At 48.4% G+C, this 23,041-nt stretch overlaps 1 protein-coding gene across 1 annotated transcript in view; it reads right to left on the reverse strand.

Annotated features, from left to right (window-relative positions):
- LOC135884234 (myosin-16) overlaps positions 1-23,041 on the reverse strand; it is a 46,760-nt gene that overhangs the window by 14,032 nt on the left and 9,687 nt on the right. The window contains exons 10-31 of the mRNA XM_065411491.1: positions 22,439-22,577; positions 21,530-21,798; positions 20,819-20,989; positions 19,449-19,625; positions 17,614-17,740; positions 16,644-16,702; positions 15,936-16,023; positions 15,076-15,193; positions 13,795-13,915; positions 11,954-12,090; positions 10,827-10,908; positions 9,370-9,543; positions 8,255-8,482; positions 7,369-7,473; positions 6,357-6,443; positions 6,014-6,159; positions 4,496-4,586; positions 2,947-3,003; positions 2,043-2,129; positions 1,134-1,379; positions 753-870; positions 396-523 (exon numbers count right to left, since the gene is read on the reverse strand). Of these exons, the coding sequence (XP_065267563.1) occupies positions 396-523; positions 753-870; positions 1,134-1,379; positions 2,043-2,129; positions 2,947-3,003; positions 4,496-4,586; positions 6,014-6,159; positions 6,357-6,443; positions 7,369-7,473; positions 8,255-8,482; positions 9,370-9,543; positions 10,827-10,908; positions 11,954-12,090; positions 13,795-13,915; positions 15,076-15,193; positions 15,936-16,023; positions 16,644-16,702; positions 17,614-17,740; positions 19,449-19,625; positions 20,819-20,989; positions 21,530-21,798; positions 22,439-22,577 (2,955 nt within the window). The remainder of the gene's footprint in view (positions 1-395; positions 524-752; positions 871-1,133; positions 1,380-2,042; positions 2,130-2,946; positions 3,004-4,495; positions 4,587-6,013; positions 6,160-6,356; positions 6,444-7,368; positions 7,474-8,254; positions 8,483-9,369; positions 9,544-10,826; positions 10,909-11,953; positions 12,091-13,794; positions 13,916-15,075; positions 15,194-15,935; positions 16,024-16,643; positions 16,703-17,613; positions 17,741-19,448; positions 19,626-20,818; positions 20,990-21,529; positions 21,799-22,438; positions 22,578-23,041) is intronic.

Genomic DNA, 23,041 nt, shown 5'->3' on the forward strand with positions numbered 1-23,041 from the left:
TGCAGCCCCCATTGGCCTGGAGCAGCAAACCGCAGCCAGTGGGAGCCGCGATCGGCCGAACCTGCGGACGCGGCAGCTAAACAAACCAGCCCGGCCTGTCAGGGGCTTTCCCTGAACAAGCGGCGGCCCTAGTTTGAGAACCACTGCCCTAGGTCTCATTTCCTTATCTGTAAAATGGGACTAATGGTACCTACCACCGAGATCCATGGATAAAAATTGCTGTTAATTGGTATTATTTGTTACCCCAGGGATGAATTGGACCAGGCTGATTTTCCATGGCTAGAAGTGAGTCATTAACACAATAAAAGGTTTGTTTCTCTGAAGAGAGCAGTGCATGGGATGGCAATTAGTGCAACTATCCAGCCAGCAGCCCCCTCTTGGGCTATCATCCACACCTTCGATTCTTCATCCAGCTGCCTCTTCAAGTCATCCACCTGAGAGGTGAGGGTAGTCTTCATGCGGGCAATCTGGGTAAGCCTGCTCTGAGATTCCTCATGCTCCCGGCTCAGTTCACTGTTTTCAGCTACAAATAAAGTGCAAAACAAGCGTGAGATGAAATAATTCTGCCCTCATGAATTGAAAGAGATCACGAGGCTGGACTGTCACGACCTTGCCAGAAAGACTTTGCAGCGCAAGAGATGGCTAGAGGAGATGGGGACAGGGCTGCCAGAGCTAGATGGGAAAAAGGGGAAGAGGAGGCCCAGTGGGGCACAGTATGGCACAGACATGTCAAAGGAGAGCAGGGAGTTTACCTTGGAGTCTTGTCCTGATGGCGTTAGTTTCAGCCTGGTTCTTCTCCATCTCAGCCAGCCTGGAATTGGCCTCAGCCAAGTTGTCTTCCAGCTTGCGGACATGGGCGTCAGCATTCAGCTGTAAATGAACGGTGAGGTCAGTCATACAAAAGCAAAGTCTGACTTGAAGGGCCAAGTTCTGCTCCCCGGCACACCCAGTTTGTCCCGTTAGCTATCATTCTAATGGAATGACTAGCGTGGACCAGGCGAGTGGGATGTGGGCCAGGCGCTCCAAGGTGCTGAATAGCCTCTGCTTCAGGGGACATTGAAGGGGTTCAGCACATATGCAGCCCTCCTGGTTTCCCTGCTGGGTTTCAGAGACACTGGCTGTTTGCTTCTTACCTTGGATTTCTGGATGGTCTCTATGGTGGCGCTGAGGTCCTCGATCTCGGCCTTCATGACCTGCTTGTCTTTCTCCAGCTTGGACTTGACCCTCTGGAGGTTCTCCGCGTGCTCCGCCATCTCCGCCATGGAGTCTGCGTGCTTCTTGCGCAGAGTCGAGGCTGTGGCTTCGCTTTGCAAGGCTGCCTCCTCCAGCTCACGCCGCAGCTTCAGCAGCTCGGCCTCACGCTTGCGATTCTGATCAATCTGCGGAGGGACAGAGCACAAACCATCCACCAGGATCGGGAGAGCTGCCGATTCTCAGCATGTTCCTCAAGGGGCTGTTTTGTTTGAAAGGCTTTTTGATACCTTTTGTCTTGTTTTGTTTCACCAGCTCCACCCTGGTGTAACTTCATTAATGAGTTTACCGCTGGCTACCAGGACAGATCCCCCGGAAGGCAAAGCATCCGGGCTGAAGTTCAAACAGAAACGTTCTTTGGACTTCAGTCCAAATGTTTTCATTGTGGAATCAATCGAAAACTCTGTCCAAGTCATCTGCCACCCCCCTTCTCCATGCTAGTAAATGAGTTCCTCATCAGAGAATCTAAGGGTTTTATACTGCTACGTATCACCATAGTTTCTGAGTGCTGTCCATGTAAAGTTAATAGCAATAGTGAAGTTCATGGCAGACTTCCTGGAGTTTCTGACGTGTGTCCCTGTTGGGGGTCAAACTCTGCTTGGGGAAGGTTTTGGGGGAGTTGGGGGTTGGTAAAGGTTTGGTGATACAAGGGGGTGTAGAATCTTGCCTGCTCACTAGCTCAGTGCAGATTCTGAAAATGCTCCTGGAGATATTCCCAACTCACTAATGTTTTGCTTTCTTCAAGGAGGGGGACCAAAGGGTCAGATGCCCTTCTCTGGTCAGTTCCTAACCTGAGCAGTAGTGGCACCTCCGGCCTCATCCAATCTGTCGCTGAGATCCTCAAGGTCACGGGAGAGGTCGCTGCGCTGTTTCTCCACCTGGTGGGAGGGAAGGAAAGAAATTCTTACTCGCTGACGAAGCTAAATTCTCCCATGGCCTTTTTTTAAAAGCATGACTATGTCAGAAACCACGGTCAGAGTGAGCTCAGGAGTGGGACCCAGGAATTCCTGAACGCTAATCGTTGGTGCCTGCTGTGTCCATGGGCAAGTCCCTCCATGCCTCAGTTTCCCCATCTGTGCAATGGGACTAATAATACTTATCTGCCTCGTAGCTTGTTGGAAAATTCATAAGTTATCATTTGTACAGCACACTGAAATGGAAAAGTTATGTATTCATGCTGTCCGTTCATAGCCACAGATTGTATGTAGGGCATGCTTTTACAGTATATCCTTTTGGAGAGTGGATTATTCTGCTATCACTAGATCTGATAATATAGTTATTAGTCAAATCCCTACAATTGGCTTAGGGAATTGCACATATAAGGTTTGTTATACGAGATACATACATAGTTACATATCTGTTTACGTAAAGAGCAAAAGGGAAGATTTTTTTTATTAAAGCCAGGATGGGATCCACCCTGTTCTGCCACAGATTTCCCCTCAAACTGGTCAGCCCCTGAATTGCAAGGCTCCTGTTTGCAGTGGGCAGGTAGTTCACGCTTCATGGCCCATTCAGTCTACACAGATTTCAAACCAGAGGGCTGCTACATACTGGTAGGTCCTTGTGGTGTGAGCACCTGCCCACTGATAGCTGGACAGAAAGCAAAGTAGAGTTCAAGACTGGTCTTCACACCATTGCTGATTTTATCAGGGACTTGCAACATACAGTCTTCTCTCTTTGGAAGGATATTTTTACCTTAGCTCGCATAGCCCGTTCAGCTTCCAGTTCCTCCTCCAGCTCCTCAATACGGGCCTGTAAGACACACACAAGCATATCAAGTGATCGGACAAGCAACAGTAAACTGTCCAGTGTTTATATCTGAGTAGCTGAGGGAATAAGAAAGAACCTGCATGAACACATCTGTAAATTCTAACATCTGTACTCAGTCAGAACACCTGTCAACTTCTGAGGGAGTTTTCCCTGGGAAGGGTCTGTAGAATTTGGCCCTAGCTAAACTGTAAAAGACCAACATTCAAGACCTATTATCACCAGGCCTTTCTTCTCATTCCTGAGGAGTGTCACATCTCGTGTAGGTAGTGGGTCCTTGGAAAGAAGACCAGTTTACATGGGGAAACTTGTTAGTAGAGTTGGGCAGAAAATGGGCATTTTTTTCATGACAAATTTTGACTTTTCAGTGAAATATTTGAAAACTGAACTATTCCAGCCAAAACCAGAAATATTGCAGGGCACCGCCGTGCCTTGTGGGAATTGTAGTTTGGGTGCCTTATGGGCTGGGGTCTCTGGCTGGACTACATCTCCCATGATTCACAACTTTATCCCCTCTTGGTCAGGGGAAGGGAAACTTCATAGGAGACCCCGTGCTTAGTTTCGATGCCACATTTTTGACCAGCCATACTTGTGTGGTAGATACAAATAGACCAAGAGGTGCCTGCACTAGATCACCTTCCTTCTTGCTGCATCATTGTGACAGGACATCTGTGATGAGTTTTAAGTTCAAAGCGGAGGCTGCAGTTTTCCGGCCATAAAAGGAAATAGGGTCTAGTGCAAGTAGCTGGAACAAAAGACGGGGCGGAGCTCAGAGCTGACTGAGCCACTGACTCATTGTGAGTTGTAGGGCAAGGGACTCCACATCCTGGGGCTTCAGACAGGGCAGCTAGGGGGAAAAAAATATATAAAATTTCCCTGAAAAAAAACCCACACAGGTGCTGCCTCTGAGCTGAGCTTTGCATAATGTATTTACCTGGAAAAGGAAGTGGCTACCCGACTATTGTATGACTTACTGGAAGAGAAGAGTAGAGAGGTCTTAAAGAGCAATAGGGCCTTGTCTCCATTTTAACAGGATAGTTTAAAAGAGCTGGATTGCTGTTTTGCACTGGATTTCTTAGAATAATTTCCGTAGAAGAAAAGGAAGTTGACATTTGTACTTGTCCTGTAAAGAATGGGTAATAGATCCCACCCCACCAGGGGATAGATGGTGATCTCCTTTAAACGGGTTTGAACCTGGAGTAGCTTCATTGACTTCAGCAGAGTTACACCAGTTTACACTGACGGGCCAGAATGGCGAATCTGGCCCTAGCCACAAAGGTTTGGTGTTATTGGAGCTCTGGTTTGAGGAGTTTTTCACGAATGACATGGGTCCCTAACAGCCAATCCAGCTCCCTAGCACGCCAGTGGATTGACTTCTCATGTGAGTTTGGACAGTCCCTTTGATACTAGCAAAGGAAAACCGGGCAGTCTTGAAATAGGATGTAAAGGGCAAGAGAATAGTCAGATCATTCCTCACCTGGTGTTCTTTCAGTTTCCTCTGCAGTGTGGAATTCAGAGACTGTTCATCTTCCACCTTAGAACTGATTGAATTGATTTCCATGTCTCGCCTGCAAGAAAAGGCACAAGAAACCCCTTCAGGTGAGAGGGGGGTGTCACATGGTGGGTGGTCCTTTTTACAAGGGTTCAGAGGACTGGGTAAGAACTCCACTAGGAACCCTTGACTCTAGGCTGGGGTGGCCAACCTGAGCCTGAGAAGGAACCAGAATTTACCGATGGACATTGCCAAAGAAATACGTCAGCAGCCCCCCATCAGCTCCCCCACCCCGCTCTTGGGGCCTCCCACCCACCGGCAGCCCCACCGATCAGCGCCTCCCCCTCCCTCCCCACAGCTCCCAATCAGCTGTTTCCTGGCATGCAGGAGGCTCTGGGGGGAAAGGGGGAGGAGCGAGGGCATGGCAGGCTCAGGGGAGGGGGTGGGAAGGGGTGGAGTAGGGGCAGGACCTGTGGCCGAGCCAGGGGTTGAGCAATTAGCACCCCCCTGGCACATTGGAAAGTTGGCGCCTGTAGCTCCAGCCCCGGAATCGGTGCCTGTACAAGGAGCCGCATATTAACTTCTGAAGCCACTGGTTGGCCACCCCTGAGCTAGGCTGTGCAGGAGTGAGGGCTAAGTAGGCAATTCATAGCTAATTGCCTCAGTACTTAAGCTCATTTCTCCTCAGTCATGTCCATTCCCTGCCCCCTTTTTACTATGTACCCTTGAGGGTAAAGGCATGGCCACCCAGGGGAGCTGATACATTCACTCAGTGTGGAGGAGCGATATTAGTGCTTAACCTTACTTGTGTCTGCACTTAGCTTCCCTTGCACGGGAGCACAACAGCCTTGCACTTCCTGCTGAGCTCTCTGCTAGGACTGGCAGTATCACACTTTGCACCTACTAATTAATGGCTGTATTCATTTACTTAGCTACTTAGCTATTTAACTAACAATAGCAGTGGTTTCGATAATATGTAATTGAGAATTTACATCCTTAAAGTTAATTTTGAAGGGGAGGAATGCCAGAGACACGCTGGCAGACCAATCACTAGAGTAGTCGGTGGTGACACTATAATAATGATCTAATTAGCGATAATACTTTGCATTTCTAGGACAGCTTTTATCTGTTCACAGAGCCTTGTAGAAATAAGGATCAGTTAACACTCACAACACCCATCGAGGTAGGTATGATTATACTCATTTTATAAGAGGGAAAATAGAGAGGCTGACTTACCAAAGATCAGACAATGAGTTGGAGAAAGATTCGAGAATAAGATCCAGGAGTCCTGACTCCTAGTCTTCTGCCCTAACCATTAGACAGCACTTCCTCCTGGCCTTAGGTTAGTAATGGATTTCTAGGATCCCAAGAGGAACTCTTACTAGTGATTTTCTAATGAAGTGGTCTTCAGGTATAATTAATGCCATCAGATCCCTGGTGCTGCCCTGTTTTGACTGCGGAGTATCCGCCACACAATGAGATTCCGTATGGACTGACACTTACTTCTTAACAACCTCCTCCAAGTCCAGTTTGGCTCGCTCCATCTCATTGAGGTTTTCAATGGTCATTTTCAGGTCACCCTCAGCCTTCCGTCGGGCCTTCTCCACCTCGGCACGGATCTTCTTTTCCTGTTCCCAGTTGTCCTCCAGCTAATCAGAGATAAAAGGGGAGAGGAGAATCCATGGCCACAAGAATTTGAAAAAGCTGGGTTGGTAGAGACAAGCACTCTGTAATGATAACACCCGGGTGGTAGATGCTCATCAGAGGCACCCAACGTATCAATCTTTAAAAACAAGTCCTCACACAGTAATGAATGAAATGACAATCTCAGACCACCAGTCCTCACCTCGTGTAGCTGAGTGGTAAGTTTGCTGTTGTTCTTGGTCAGATGGTTCACTTTGTCCTCCTCAGCTTGCAGGTCATCTAGAGTTTTCTAGGAAGAGAGAGACAGAGAAAAGGGCCATCGCTGGTGCACTTTGTTGGCTGGAAGACTAGCTACCCCTGTCCTGACAATAAGAAAAACACCATCCAAAACCCCAGTTACTCTCAGTGAAGGCGCATCAGGTTAACAGGTTTATTAATGATTCATATAATTTCATATAGTGTCTTATTAAAGGTCGTAGATGGTAGTAATAATCCTGGGATACAGCTGCAGCCCTCCTCAGTCAGGCCAAACACCCACTGACATTGATGGGAGCTTTGTGTAAGTTGTCAGCAAGACCTGCAGGATCTGGCCCAATGACAACATGTCTCGTTACAAAAGAACCGCCCTCGTTTGCTCTTGGCTAATCCACACACCATCTTTTCCACCCAGGAGCAGTCTCTTCCTAGCTCAGCAGAGATGTGAGAATAGACCACGGTAGTGAGCTCGCATCTCACGAAGACGTCATTACGTGTGGAAAAGAGCCTGCAGAACATTTACTAATTCAGTACGATTACTAGCACTATAGTTCATTATCATGACTTCCTGTATGTTACGCTGTGGAAACGGATGTGCCTTAACCAGGTCAGCCCGCTGAGCCGAATGCGTCTGGGGGGTGGGTTTTGACTGGCTGCAGGCTCGGCACTGTGTGTAAGAAAAACGCAGTCCCTGGCCAGAGCAGCTAGCAAATGACAGGTACAAACAGCAGGAGGTGCAAGGCCGTGCACTCCATTAGTGCAAAGGAGAAAGATTTTACTCTTCTGCAATGTACAATTTGTAGGAGACACAAATCACCAGCATGATTGAGACCTGGGATCCTTTCCCATTTGTGCAGCAATTTAATCTCTCTGAGTAGGACACCATTTCTCCTTTACCAGAGCTCAACTCTAAGGACACGATTGGGGCGCAGTAAAGAAAATGGAGCAGATTTTTCTACCTGGTGCAACTCCTCCAACGCCCTCTTCTCCTTCTGGAGTTTAGCGATTGTGTCGTCCCGGACGGAGAGATCCGAAGTCAGGGTTCGCACTCGGTGGTCTAGCGCCTGGAGACAGGGAAGATAACATAGTCAAGATCACGACCAGCCATGTCAACTTTTAGCGCCCCCCAAATCAACTAACTTGTCGTTTTTTAGCTCCAGGAAGGCCAGAACCTGGACCTCTGTTATTGACCTCTCACACACGCTCGGTGTCTGGGAGTAGAAGATCAAGGACCCTGTCCTGCTTTCTATCTAACTAACACTGATTTCAGGGGAAGCAGCAGGGTGCCACAAGCATCTGCTGACTGTGACCCAGGGACCATATCACACGGACACGAAAAGGCTATAACATCATCATGGATTTAAACTTTCGGTGACTGTTCCAAATAAGAAACGGTTGATGGGGAACAGAGGGAGTATCCCCAAAACTTAGATAAAAGGCAACTGGGAGGGATTCATGGGGGCACATTTTTTATGCAAAAACCCAGTAACTTTGCAGTGCAAGGAAGGTGGTGATTAACACAGGATGTGGAAGGGCTCTGAAGGCCTCTGTAGAGAGAGATTCGTGGGAGTTACAGGGAAATTACTCTTCCTAATACAGGACAATAAGGAGAGTTGTAGATTCAGGTTCATCCCAGCTCAAGATAGAAGGAATAACAGATTTTTAGAGACTATGGAAGAGGGAATATTGAATACTGGAGAGGGAACAGCTGACAGCTTCCGAGCTAGCTTCTGAAAGGGCATTCAGACTGTGTGAGCTTTGCTGGTTGGTTCCCTGCTCTTGACAGGGGTTATTTCCCTAAAGGGCAAGGAAGAGAGAGCTTAAAATAATGACGACGCTTCGTACCTGCTTCTCTTTCTCGGTCTTGGCCAACGTGGTTTCCAACCCCTCTAGGTCGCGCTTCAGGTCATTGAGCTCCCCTTCCAGCTTGCGCTTGTGGGCACTCAGGGAAGAGGCCGCGCCCTCCTCTTCTTCCAGGCGCTCCTTCATCTCTGAGATCTGGCTCTCCATGTCAATTTTAGATTTCATCAGCTGGGTCAGCCGCTCCTCAGCATCTGTCAAGTTCTCTTGTTCCTAATGGCGGGAGGGAAACAAAGCCTTTATCATTTTAGAGGCTACTGTATCTCTGGTCTCTTGTGGCACCAAACATCCATTACAGTGGGTCAGGGCCGCTCCACTGAAGCACCGGCGGCTATGCTAGGATGTTAAAGGTGCATTGACTCCAGCTGGAGTTGTGGTTGCACAGCATCTCTGAAAATCAGGCCTTCAGTGTTTCAAGTTACATAAGAACATAAGAATGGCCATACTGGGTCAAACCAAAGGTCCATCTAGCCCAGTATCCTGTCTTCCGACAGTGGCCAATGCCAGGTGCTTCAGAGGGAATGAACAGAACAGCTAATCATCAAGTGATCCATCCCATGTCACCCATTTCCAGCTTCTGGCAAACAGAGGCTAGGGACACCATCCCTGCCCATCCTGGCTAATAGCCATTGATGGACCTATCCTCCATGAATTTATCTAGTTCTTTTTTGAACTCTGTTATAGTCTTGGCCTTCACAACATCCTCTGGCAAGGAGTTCCACAGGTTGACTGTGCGACAACCAGAAATGGAAGAACCCAAATTAGAGGGCGCTTTTGAAAATTTTCCCCCAAGTAATTTGCTTAAGGACACACAGAATCAGTGGCTGAGGCAGGAAGAAAATCCAGGATTCCTGACTCCCATTTCCTTGCTCTAACCACTAGGCCATTCTGCCTCCTGCTGTTTTTGGAAGAGTTGGGTTTTTCTTTGCCCTGCTGTGGTTCTCTGGGACTCTCACTTTCCATCTCCCACTGCTCTCTACTTGTTCCAGATTCTTAAAACAAGCCCTTTTATGAATCATTTGGAAAAGCTATAGCCAATGCCCTCTTACGGGCCCAAGGAGGAGACATAACCGGTAACCATCCTTTTTTTGATAACTCACAGCCTGCAGCTGGATGGTAAGATCATTCTTCTCTTGGCTGAGGCTGGCCATATTTTCCTCCAGCTGTTTGACACGATCAATTAGGTCCTGAGTCTTCGACATGGCATTCCTCAGCTCCTCTTCCTTCGCCTTTATCTCATCCTCCTGTCGGGCCACATTCAGCAGAGGCTTCACCTGTAAGCAAGCAGTTCAGCCAGTGAGGTTCACAAATGGATCTTCTCTGTAGCAACTTCCCCCAGAATGCACCTGAGCTGATCGTATTGCCTGGGCCTGGTGTCTTCTGAAATGACTGATTCGGTGCGGAGTGCTTCATCACTACAGTGTGAGTTAGATGACTTCCAGGAAAGGCATCATAATAAACTACTTACCCTAACAATTCTGGGCCCCAGCAGAGAAATCAGGACAGTTTGCCAGATTCTGAGCGCCATTTACATCATTAGAGCTACTGCAGGTTCACACCAGTGTAACTGAGATCAAAATCTGACTTAATGTCTTTTGGAGGCTCTTTGGCCCAGATCCTCAAAGATATTTATTTCAATGGGAGAGTAAGATGTCTAAGTACCTTTGAGGCTCCGGGTCTTGGCTCCTGAGGTGCTGAACTTCTGGTAAATTGAGGACATTGGGCCCACATTTTTAACATTTTGGCCTCTACACACATGCAAAAGCCCCATATTTACATTTGCGCACCCACAAAATGGGGGTGGAATAATGAATATTTAAGGTTTGCAACATCAATTTTGCATGTGCGGATGTGGGAGGCTGTGCTCCCAATGGGTACACAGGTACATTTATCGGATGCTGTTTAGGTTCCCCTGTGTTAAATTTGGCCTTAAATTGGTGTATGGGTCCTTCAGCATCTATTATGCAAGAATATCTTGGCCAATGCTCCTTTCCATCCCCTGCCACCAAAAAAATCTTAATCTTAATGGGCCTATGAGATGAGAGAAGAAGCCACTGCTGTGGAATGGGGCTCATCTGTCCTATTTAGGCCACGTCTTTCTGAGCTGGTGGGGAAGTGGACCAAGAAACTTTGTTCTAGGTTTCAGGATTTAATTAATAGCCTGAGTCCATCCCCAGTGTTCAGAACTACAACACCTAGCCACTTTATTTTTTGGAGGAGGGAGATCCAGGGCTTGAATTTCCTAAAGAACCTAATTCCCATTTCATGGAGGTGGCAGATTCAGATTTCAAAGTGTCCTCCATTTCCAGACTGCTCTGGCATCGACTTGGAGGGAAATCATTCGTGTCCCTTGCCCTGTTAATAATTAGCAAGAAAGTCACTGGCACCCAGAGTGTATTTACTTGTCGCTGAATAACTGGGCAAGGCAATTCTTTTTTTTCTACCCTTTATCTTCAAAATCCAAGCACCCCACCCATTGCAGCTGCTTTCAGTTCAGTATGTGTAAGCTGGGTACAGTGGTGCACGTGGGTTTGTTTGTGGGGAGCACGGTTCTCACCTTGTTATACAATTTCCACCAGCCCCAGAAGCGCAGCTGCAGGAATTTGCGAACATTCCTCTGAATCGCCATCAGGCCTAGCCTGTAATGAAACAGAACAGATTGTGTGGCTTAGAAACAGTCCCCGGTTTCCTGGCAATGTTGAGACATCAAGACATTGTCCTGGTATGCAGCAAGTTTCTGTATCAGCTCATTTGAGAGATGTCGTTTTCAGTCCATTCTTAAATGCTGACCTCACATTTCTGCATTGGCTAGAGGGGTTTTCTCTTCATTGAATACAATTGTTTCCTAAAGCAGATATTATTTTCAAAGGTTCGTTGTGCAGTGTGTATATTGTACTGGGTGGTATCACTGTGGCAGTGTGATAGAACCCTGCCAGGAGGCTGGAGCCAGTATACAGAAGCTATGTAATGCTGGTGCATTCGCTGAGTGGGGTAGGAATGGATCGAGCAGTATTCTCCCAGTCCCAGATGCAAGAAAGGTCAGCAGCAGTGTGCTGAGGTAGGAAAAGGGTGGCAGGGTGGTATTGGGATAGAAGGAATCCTGCCACTGAAGTAGAACCTGGGTGTTTCATGCACGGGAGGAAACAAATATGGTGCATCAGCTGGAAAAGATTCTAACTGGCAGTATCTGCCTCTCTTCCCCACACTCCTCTACCTCGCAGCCATCAACGCCCCCTAGCGGCAGCAGAAACAATACCGTTCTACTGCACAGGTTGGGACCAAGATGTTAAGGGCCCACTCTGATCTACACCAACTGTGTACCACAAAGCTGTGTTCCAAAGGGTTCACTGCACCATCAGGTTCCTGAACAGAGGCAAGGCTTGTGAATCCATCACTAGATAGATCCATCAACTAGTAGAGTAGATGCACGGGAGGGAGTGGAGCTATTGTAGCCCTGTGGCTGCAGCATGGCTTTAATGCACTACTGTGGCCTGAAGGGGAGGATTCTTTATCCCCATGATTCCCGTGTAGATCCACAGTGCATAGCCCCGTTACTTTGGTTGCGTGCCAGGACCAAGGGTTGACATCCAAGATTCATTTCATGGTGCCTAGTAGAGAATGAAGCCTGTTAGCAATTGGTTTCTAGCGCTCTCTCGGATGGTGTCTCATATTTCAAAGGGATACCTTCTTTCCAGCATCTTTTTGAACTCAATCCTCATCAGGAAGCCACGAACACGGCTCTGCAACATGGTCATGATCTTTGCCAGACGGTCATCGCGCATGTCTTCCAGTTGGGCCAGGACTCCGGCACGGAAGAACACCTTGAAGAGCAAGAGAAGACTGTTAGGACTTGGCTTCCAGGTCATGCACCAGAACTTTGAAACTGTGAACTTCTGCCCACGTCTCTAGGCTTATTCATGTATCTGGGCTTATTCAGGGCTTAGTCCCCTTTTAGTTTCCATCTATGGGTTTCTGCCTTTGTTGACTTGTCTGACTTTCCACCTACATTTACTATCACTGTAGGTCACTGGTGTCCCCCCCAGGGGGGGCATGGAGGAACATTTGTGGGGGGCTGTGGCTGGGCCCGGGCCAGACCCCACGGGGGGGGCAGGGAGGAAGCACCACCCAGCCCTGCTCTGCCCCCAGCTCCATGCCGGCCCTGCCCCCAGCCTCAGCCACTGGTTCCTGGCCCCGCAACCAGCCGCGCCGCTCCTGGATGCGGCCCCAGCTGCAGTTCCAGCCCCAACCGTGGCCCCACTCCCAGCCACAGCTCTGTTCCCGGCCGCGGCCCCCAGCTCTGACCATGGCCCCCGGCTCCGACCGTGGCCCTGCTCCCGGCTGAGGCCCCAGCTGCAGCACCGGCCCCATTCCTGACCGTGGCCCATGACTGCGGCCCCACTCCCAGCCCAAGCTCCCACCCATGGCTCCCGGGGGACACGGACGAGGTAAGGGGGGTGCGGCCAATAAAGCTTGAGGACCACTGCTGTAAGTACACAGAATTATATATTAATAAAATATTAAAGTTGGGCTTTTTATAAGCAAGGGCCTGGGAGTCAAGACTCCTGGGTTCTATTTCTGGCTCTAGCACTGACTTGCTGTGTGTCCTAGGTGAGGTCACTTACCCTCTCTCTGCCTGTGTTCCTTTAGCAATAAAATGGGGATAACGACGACACTGGAAGATTTAATTAACTGACATATAATAAAGCACTTGGAAATTGAAGGATGAAATATACTAGAGAAGCAGTAAATGGAGTGGGAGTATTATACAAGTTAGAAAATTCCAGTAGAAGTTCCTGGAAAAAGCTGAACTTTTTCCGCCTCTGCATGTGTATCACAATAGTCTATTTCATTACGTGATCACGCAAAACATACATGCAGAAATATTAATTTCTGACATGCTCCACTAAGATTATAGGGGCAAAAAACAAGGTCCTGACTCTTTTTTTTTACTCAGTCTGAAGTCGGGCATAATTCTTAGTGGAATTTTTACTTGATTAAGGCCTGGTCTACACTACAAAGTTAGGTCATGCCCTGCATGATGTAAGTAAGACAACAGAAACCCGGGTGTAGACGCTTCTAGGTCAGCAAAAGAATTCTAGCTACCGCCTCTCGGGAAAGTGGATTTACTACAGTGACGGAAGAACCCTTTCTGGTGCTGTAGTGTCTGTAGCTGTGCCCCTATAGTGTTTCTAGTGTAGACATACACTAAGGAGCGAGTAAAAAGCGGAGGGACCTGAGGGAACTTTAAAAGTGTGCCTCCTTCGCATTATCTTGTGCTGTATTTGAGAAGGAGCATGTGACATTGCTCTGGGCCGTGAGGTCATGTAATGGAAGGCAATGGAGGGCAGAGCTAAGGTTGCTGTAGGAACTTTTAACTCCGAGGCCTGGTCGACACACAAAAGTCCCAGTGCTTGAATTAAAATTGGTTTTGACATCAACATAAACTGGTGCCATTCCCTGTGTGGACACACTTATGACAACAGTCTGGGATTCATTTAGCTTAATCTGAGAGGAAAAAACAGTACCTTGGTGTGCCCAATTTTGTACTCGTTTTCCCCCAAGTCAATAGAGCCAAGCAGCAATTCTGATGCTTTCTTATTGTCCACAAATCCCTGAGGGATTACACTGGGGTTCAAGACTTGATATCTGGAATGAGAAAGACGTGTAATGATGTAAGAGCCACTGTTAGGACCAGTGTAGAAGAGCTAGGCAGGGCCGTCCTTAGGATGTATGGGGCCCTACGCAGTATTGTTAAACTGGTGCCTCTATGCCCGACTTGCTCTTAGCAACACAAACATAAGTTGACAGGTTTGGACAACTTGCCACATGCATGTTATTAAAACCAGTTTAAACAAATGAAGCCCACTGTAATGTTGCTGGACTGTCCTTGCATTAACGAAGTAGCGCTATAGAAAAAAATTCTGATTTATTGACAGAATGATGCGGAGAGTCACAGTTCCCCACAGAGACCCGACCCCCGTACCCTCTCCCTCATGCAGAATGCACCTTCGGCTCTGTGAATACGGCCCCTGCCTTCTGCCTCGCAAGGAGACTGCAGTGCGTGCTGGGTGTGTGGGAGCTGACCCACTCTTGCCTGCTGTCCCAGTCATAGATGTGGACTCTGTGGGTGTGTGCTCCGGGGCTGGAGCACCCATGGGGAAAATTTAGTGGGTGCAGAGCACCCACCGGCACCAAGCTCCCCCCCTTTGGCCCCCTCCCCCCACACCTCTTGCGTGCCGGCGGCCCTGCGCTTACCAACTCCTCCCCCTCCCTCCCAGCGCTTCCAGAGCACCGCGAACAGCTGATTTGCAGTGTTCAAGCTTTGGGGGGGAGGGGGAGAAGCGGGGATGGGGCGTGCTCTGGGGAAGAGGCGGGGTGGGGGTGGAACAGGGGTGGGAAGAGGCGGGGCGGGGTCTTGGGGGCAGGGCCTGGAGTGGGGAGGGGGGGGTCAAGCACCCCCCGACAAGATGAGAAGTCGGCGCCTATGGTCCTGGTGGTCAGGTGCCCTACGCAGCTGTGTATGCGTAAGGATGGCCCTGGAGCTAGGCAAGGGTTAATGTCTACTTGCATCGCAGGCTCATCTAGCAAAGGTCTCCAGAGGGCAAGGGTGCCAGCTGTGAAGTGTTTATAACCATCTCTGTTTCTCGTCTTTGCTTAATAAGAGTTCCTGGAGAAGCGGACGTAGGAGGGTTAGCAGTGGCGCTACTCCACCTCCCGATTGTCCAAGGAGGTTACCATATAGGATGTTGTATGTGTCCATCCTCCCAAACTCTACCAAACGGCCCCCAAAAATAGAAAACATTCACCTCTGCTTGAATTCGGGGTACTGCAGTCTGTTAGGAAAGCCCTTCCTGCAAATACGGATGCCTTCCAGCACTCCATTACAGGCCAGCTGGTGCAAGATCAAGTGGGCATCAGCCACCCCTACAAAAACCATAGAACAGGTCAGCACTTCGCTTTCCTGAGCCAGAGCCAGGGGAACAAAGCAACTGGAGCTTCTCGCGCAGTTCGCCCTCTGTGAGGGAGAGGTTAGCAATCGACTGAATTCACACACTGCGGGTAGAACGGAAATGGAGGAGAAAGGACTGTATTAAGGGCGCCCTTCCCTTTGCTGTGCTGGGTACAAGAAAAACTGAACTACACCAGAGGGTCTGTTCGTGTACCTTTTCACTTCAACCCTGCTCCATCAGTCTTCTTGGAATTACTGTGCAGCTGAGATTCCACTGACCCCTATGGCAATCTAGGAGGTGAAGTATCTGGCACATTTATCAGCCCAACAGCATATCCATGGGTAGACGAGGAGTTAAAGGGAGATATCAGGGATAACCACCCTTTACCAGAAGTCCATGTGCTACCTTGTGCTTTCTATTACTGTCCTTGCCAGTTTACTGCATGTCAAAGCAGTTTGGTGATCCTGTATTTCCCTGTTCAGTGGACATCCACAGAGGAATGAACTGCTCATTAGCCATCCTGTCTTCAGACCTCTCTATTGGAGTCTTGTCCCATACTAATATTGCCTTTAAGGGACATGGAGGTCTTCTATGAAGTGATATCCCATGTTCTTCCAGGACTGGATAAAGCTCTGCGGTTCAGCCAGCCAAAGCTAGGGCTGAAGGCATTGTGTTTCTTTGCCCGAGTGTAGTTCAGAGGCTCTGCAGACACTTACCAGACTGCTTGAACTCGTTTGGAATGATGCAGCGTACAAAATGGGGCGACGTGCTGTGCAAAGTGGCCATCAGCTTGTTCAGCTGCTCCTGAAGCCAGAGGAAGAGAAATCAAGTGAGCGAGCCAAGCAGGAGAGAGAGAACCTCATGCTCAATACATTAATTCACACTCCTTAGTTGTGAAGATAACAATAGGAGGCAGGTGCAGGCTGGATGCTGCACACCAGGTGAAGAGCGGTGCACGGATGAACGTTTGAGGACACCATGGGTGATCAAGAGGGTCTGAATTGTGGATTTTCAGTTCTAAAAGGCAGCTGATGTGATCTTAGTGTTCTTCTTATTCCACAATTCATAAACAAGCACACGGTTTTCTTGCGCTCCCAACCTCTCTTGGCCATGTCTACCTGTTGAATCTTTTCTAAACCTTCGATTCATAGATTAGATGACTAGATTCCCAGGCCAGAAGGAACCATTGTCATCAACTAGTCTGACCTCCTGTAGAATACAGGCCAGAGAACTTCCCCAAAATAATTCCTAGAGCTGAGCTATAATTCCACAATCATATCCTAAATGGTATGTTCCTTTGGGCAGGGCTGCTCTCTGTTATGTGTGTGTATAGGGTCTGGCCCTATAGGGGCATGGATCACTACCAAAATACAAATAATAAAGAACCCTATATTGCGATTGATGGGTGGCGAAGGCCCACTTACCCTATAGAAGTTGGAGACAGTCATGAAAGAAGAGCCTCTCTTCTGTTTCTTGGTACCAGCTGAATAATAATAAAATGCATAACATATAAGTGATATACTCAAGTATACATTAGATGAAAGTGCTATACTATAGCACACAAAATAAATATATCTCCTCAGGAGCCTGTAGTTCACAGTACAGTTCTCGCTGGAGAATACAGCCCCTTAAATAAAAAACAAGCATCCATCAAACCTGCATGCTATTCTGGTTTAGGGATTTTGTATTCATTTACTACTGTAAGGGAATCCTGGAATCTGAAGCGAGCTCAGTGCTTGGAAAAGAAAAAATGAGTTTACAATATTTTGTTTGAAAGTACATCCATTGGGCCAAATTCTCCTCTCGGTGACAGTGGGGCATATGCCTTGCTTTGCACTCTAACTGGATGGAGTGGGACCAGTGTAACTCCGAGGAGAATTTGACCCAATCTGTTAATAATTTGAGATCTTAAAAGCCTTTTCATAAACAGTTTTCCCATTCATCTTTTGAACTGTGGAGCCCCAGGCTGGGCTGGCAACAATCCGATGAGGCAGCAAGTTTTCTGGTTGATAGAAACCTGACATTTGTCTGGTCAACAGAAGGCCATTTACTGCCAGGAGGGAATTCCATAGTTTGTCATTAACTCCGCATTGCATCCTCCCTTCATTCAGACACAAGTGTGTGCCGGCAGCAGTATTCTAGAGAGGCTTCATTCCACCAAGGTGAGCTACCTCGGCTAACACTAAGGGGGCGTCGTTTTCAAGGACAGAGCTAGCCCATCTTTCAGCGTGGAAGAGGCGGTATCACAGAGCAAAGTCTGTTACCTGGCTGCAGAGGATGCTACAACCAGTGGCCTAATCCTTGCCCCAGAGAATTGTGGGGAAACACTAAAGGGCTAGACACGATCACATTTGCGCTCAACCACATTGCTGTACTGTGTAATGTTTACCGTACCTGCAGCCTCCTCCTCTTTAAAGAGAGTACCGAGCAGTGCCATGCTGGATTTCTGGAACAAGCCCACCACTGTTTCATTCAGGGGGTCCTTGTTTTTCTCCAGCCACCCAGTAATATTGTACCCCACCTGGAGACGGGGGAGAAAAGTGAACACTCCAGATTCTGAAAGAGAATGTTGCTGCCACACAGTATAAATAAGAAGATGCTTCTTCTCCATTGACCACTGGCCCCGAAGACCCCTGAAGAGAAATCCACTGCATGAAGAGGGAAAGTGACTGAGTTACTGCTGACTCACAATCAGCATTAACTTACTCACTGAAGTCTTGTGGGTTTAGGTATTCTTGCCATTGAAAGCAGATGTTCCCCTGATGGAGGAGCTTTGGCAGGCTTCAAGGATGGCGGCCTGTTGCAGGCAGAGGTTAGACACTTCCCTAATACGCATTCATCCAGAGCCACTGCCAGAGGGGACAATATGGCCCATCCGTTGGTGTCATCTGACTTTAGCGTGGCGTAGTCTAACACAAATGCCAATGTCAAATGCCCATGTGTGATCCCGGAATGGCAATAGCTGCTAAATGTGAATAAGACACAGAAAGCTCTTCTGATTCATGCTGTGGTCGTGTATTGTCAGAATGTCTGTGCGGTCTCGTGCGGGAATAACTGGCGGAGTTTGGTTAGATGCATAAAGACTAAGCGCTGGCACGGCTGCTTGACACAGTCTCCATGAAAGACTAGACAAGCGGCAGCGAACCCCAGGACTCAGGCTCTTCTGGCAACATTTGAGAAACAAGCAAAAATTAATTTAACCCCTTGGCTGATTTGCTCGCCTAGTAACTGTCCTGGGAGCTTTTGTGCTCCCAGAAACAAAGTCCTGGTACTGCGGGGGAGGAGGGGGGATGGCTTGCAGAATTTTTTTAAGGATTTCATTTTTGATCAGAGCTGAGCCCTGTGTGTTGAAGTGTCATAGAAATCATAGCAATGCGGGGCTGGAAGGGACGGAGGGGTCACCTACTCCATCCCACCCATGCTGAGCAGGAGCGGCGCCAGGGTTTTTGGCGCCCTAGGCGGGGGTCCTTCCGCGCTCCCGGTCTTCGGGGCACTTCGGCGGCGGGTCCCAGAGCGAGTGAAGGACCCGCCGCAGAATTGCCGCCGAAGACCCGGAGCGCGGAAGGAGCCCCCGCCGCCAAAATGCCACCCCCCCAAATCCTGGCACCCTAGGCGACTGCCTAGGTCGCCTAAATGGAAGCGCCGGCCCTGACGCTGAGGTAGGACCAAGTATACGTAGACCATCCCCGACAGATGCAATTGACTTGCTCATGCAATTGACTTGCTACTCATAATCCACTAAAGTGCGCTACTATCGAGTCATTGATGGTCCATTTGTCCAGCTGAAGTTTTAGATTGTGATTTATCTCATTTGTTGTTATTATAAAGCATTGTGAGATGCGTTTCAATTAGACCCTGCAGGACTAAATTCCCTGCTGCGGTAAGTTGGTGCTGCTCTATTGAAGTCAACAGAGCTCCACCAGTTTACCCCAGCAGGGAATTTGGCCCATAAAGGCACATTGTGCTGTAATATGTCAAATGCCTTGAAAGCATGACATGATTGGTGCATGACCCAGTGCCATGTGGATGCTGAAACATGAGCTTGGAAACACCGAGCACCCAGGCATGGGTCTAACAGGCCTGAGTTTGCAGTGCAGTCCTGGCTCCGTTTCCACTGAAGTCAGTGGGAGTTTCATCGTTAACTTCAGCGAGTACATGGTCAGGCCCATGCAGGTAGCTGGATCTACATGGATGATATACCAACAAAAATAACGTTGTTCTGGACGTACCGTGCCAGCATAATGCACCAGCTCAAAGTGGGCTTCAGGCCCTTTCTTGCCTCCCTTGGGTTTCAGGAAGTTGGATGATTTGCCTAGGTGATTGTCATAGAGAGCAGCCTTGAAAGTAGCATCTGTGGCCTTCGGGAACACACACTGCTCTTCCAGGATAGAGAAGATGCCCATGGGCTGGGGGAAGAAAGAGGATCACAAGGTAGAAGCAGATGAGAGAAGCCCATTTCTGCCTTCTCAGTGGTGAGCAGGGGAAGCTTCACCTCTGATTTGAGTTTGCCACTTATGGCAAGATTATTATCTAGTAATTTAATTATGTGCAGCTGAGTGATCATCTAGTCTGACCTCCTGCACATTGCAGGCCACAGAACCTCACCCACCCACTCCCATAATAGACCCCTAACCTCTGGCTGAGTTACTGAAGTCCTCAAATCATGAAGGGGTAGTCAGGAGGTGGACCGCAGGCCAAATCCAGACCACCAGATGCTTTTGAACGGACCCCAAAATCTTTTCATGTACTTATTATTATCATGATTGCTATTTTATTTATTATTATTATTTTATTTTATTATTTTCTCCGGTGTCTGGATCTTGACTATACCTTGGCCAAGAAATTTGGACCTTGACAAAAAGCAATTGACTACCCCTGATTTAAAGACTTCAAGTTACCGAGAATCCACCATTTACTCTAGTTCAAACCACCAAGTGACCCGTGCCCCATGTTGCAGAGGAAGGCGAAAAAAGCCCAGGGTCTCTGCCAATTTGACCTTGGGGAAAATTCCTTCCTTACCCCAAATAGGGTGATCAGTTAGACCCTGAGCATGTTGGTGAAACCCACCAGCCAGAGCCCTTGAAAGAATTCACTGTAGTAGCTCAGATCCCTCCCCATCTAGTGTCCCATCTCTGGCCATTGGAGGTATTTGCTGCTAGCCGTCGTGGATGGGCCACATGCCATTGTACACAGTCTCATCATACCGTCCCCTGCATAAACTTATCAAGCTCAGTCTTGGAAGGCAGCTCCCCTGGGGAGGCTGTTCCAGAACTTCACTCTTCTCATGGTTAGAAACCTTCATTTAATTTCAAGCCTAAACTTGTTGATGGCCAGTTTATATCCATTTGTTCTTTCGCCAACATTGGCCCTTAACTGAAATAACTCTTCTCCCTCCCTGGTGCTTATCCCTCTGGTGTATTTATACAGAGCAGTCATAGGTCCCCTCAGCCTTTGTTTGGTTAGGCTAAACAAGCCGAGCTCCGTATGTCTGCTCTCAGAGCTAAGTTCTCCATTCCTCCAACCATCCTAGTAGCCCTTCTCTGCATCTGTTCTAGATCATTCTCTCCCCGCTCCTCTCCTTCAGGGCAGGGAAAGTTACCTTTTCCAGGAGATCAATGCAAGCCTGCAAATCCATGCCAAAGTCAATGAATTCCCACACAATGCCCTCTCTCTTGTACTCCTCCTGCTCCAGCACAAACATGTGGTGGTTGAAGAACTGCTGCAGCTTCTCGTTGGTGAAGTTGATGCACAGCTGCTCAAAGCTGTTGAACTGCAGAGAGTAGGGGGGAAGCAAAGCATTCACTAATCGGCCTTTGAAATGTCGCCCCAGAGGCTGCAAATACAACACAGCTGCTGGCAAGAAGCAAATTATCCACTCTCGGGGACACGTTCTGATCTCCGCTATTCCAGAGCCAGTCTAGAGCAACCCTACTGACTTCAGAGTTATTTCAGATTCCCTCTGTGATGTAAATGAGACCAAAATTTGGCCTTAGGTAACTGAATGTCCAAACAACATGCACCTTTCTTTCCCTAATGCAAAGCAGTCGCTGGGTTCCTGCAACTGAGAGATCCAATGTGGTCATTTGCTCATTATTTAACCCCCACATGCTCTATGGTTGTTTTCTGCCAGGGTATCAACCTCTGTTTGGTGCCCATGATTTAGTGACCCGTCCCAATGGACGATGACTGACTATGCTGGCATGTTCACGGATACTGAAAGTAACATTTTGGAGGAGGGCAGGATGATAAGGAAATATTTTCACAAACAGAGGGGTCCCACTGCAGAGAGAGGGTCTCTTGCTTTGTGTACCTCAAAGATCTCAAAGCCAGCGATGTCCAGCACCCCAATGAAGAATTGTCTCTGCATCTTGGTGTCTAAGGTCTTGTTGATTCTGACCACCATCCACTTGAACATCTTGTCATAGACGGCCTTGCCCAGGGCGCCGATGGAGTTGTGGCACTGTTCCATGTTCTGCCCTTTCTGCACAAACTCATTGCCCACTTTCACCCGGGGCCTGGTGATGCCCTTCTGGAGCTCTCCAGAGTTGAGACCCATGAGGTGGGCAACTTTGTCAGCCACTGTTGAAGGACAAGAGGAACCTAGTTAATCTTAAAGGGAGGCAGAATGTTGCTTGATCTCCTGTTTGTGTCTTTTAGTATATTCTGGAAAGGGGTTATGGGTTCTGGAAAGGGGTTATGGGAGCCCAGAGACTGCGTCACCGCTACAGCACAGCACTCCACAAGGGGTGGGGAGGGGCCATAGTTTTGACCCCTGACACACATTGGCCAGCAGAGCTGGCCAGCCATATTGGAGTTGAAGGAGTAGAGCCCAGTCAAGAAAGAGACACAGCAGGGGGTGCTTTGCCTTTGTGCTCTGGGAGACATACTGTCTGCCCACTCCCCCAGGACTCCATACTAGCCACAATGCAGGGTGATGTCTATGAGGAACAATCAAGCCTTTTGCTGAATGCTCAATCACCTGTCTAGGCCTGACACCCCTTTGGAGTGGTGAATGGCAGCTCCCGGTAGCACATCTGCTCACTTTAAAGATTCAGATGCAGTTGGTTGTTTAAGGTCATTTTTATCCTTTGGAAACATGCTTGGGTTTGGGCAGCTTTTCTGGGACGTCAGTGAACTGGCTGAGTAAAACAATCTATTCTTGTGTCAGCTGTAGATTCCCTGGGCATACTTTGACTCAATGCAGTGACCCCCAACCTACCCTCGGTGGTGTCTACGTCCGCCTGCTCCTCTCTTGCCTTCTGCCTGAACTTCATGTTGCCAAAGTGCATGATGCCTCCCGTCAGCTTGTAAACTCCAAGCTTCTCTTCTGGCAAGAAGCCTAGAACATCAAAGGCCACCTGGACGCAGGGAAAGAGACCCACAGAAGGGACATATAAACCTGCACCTTAAGCAGGAGGACTTCTCCTTACTATAAACACCTAAAGTCATTTCACAGCCCATCAAGATCAGCCCAGTGAGGTCCCTTCAAACTAGCTCTAGATAGCATTTTGGGGAAGTTATTTGGGACGGATCCTCAGCTGATGGACATCAGTGTAGCCTGATTGTCTCTAATCCACCACTTAACCCCAGCTGAGGATCTGCCCCCTCGCCAGTAGTCATTTGAACAATCTCATGACATAAGGAGCTAAATCCAACACATTTGCTGACATTTTCAAAGCCCCCTTTTAAAATTCAGGGGAGTAGGGCATCGAGATCCCCTCAGAGGGCTCTGAGAATCTCAGCTGTTTCCTTTAAAGGAGTGAAGCCTGTAAAACACCAAGCGCCACTAAAAAAAAAAAAAAGATAATTTTCAAATTTGGAA

This window comes from Emys orbicularis, chromosome 10, assembly GCF_028017835.1.
Source record: "Emys orbicularis isolate rEmyOrb1 chromosome 10, rEmyOrb1.hap1, whole genome shotgun sequence".
Classification (NCBI taxonomy): domain Eukaryota; kingdom Metazoa; phylum Chordata; order Testudines; family Emydidae; genus Emys; species Emys orbicularis.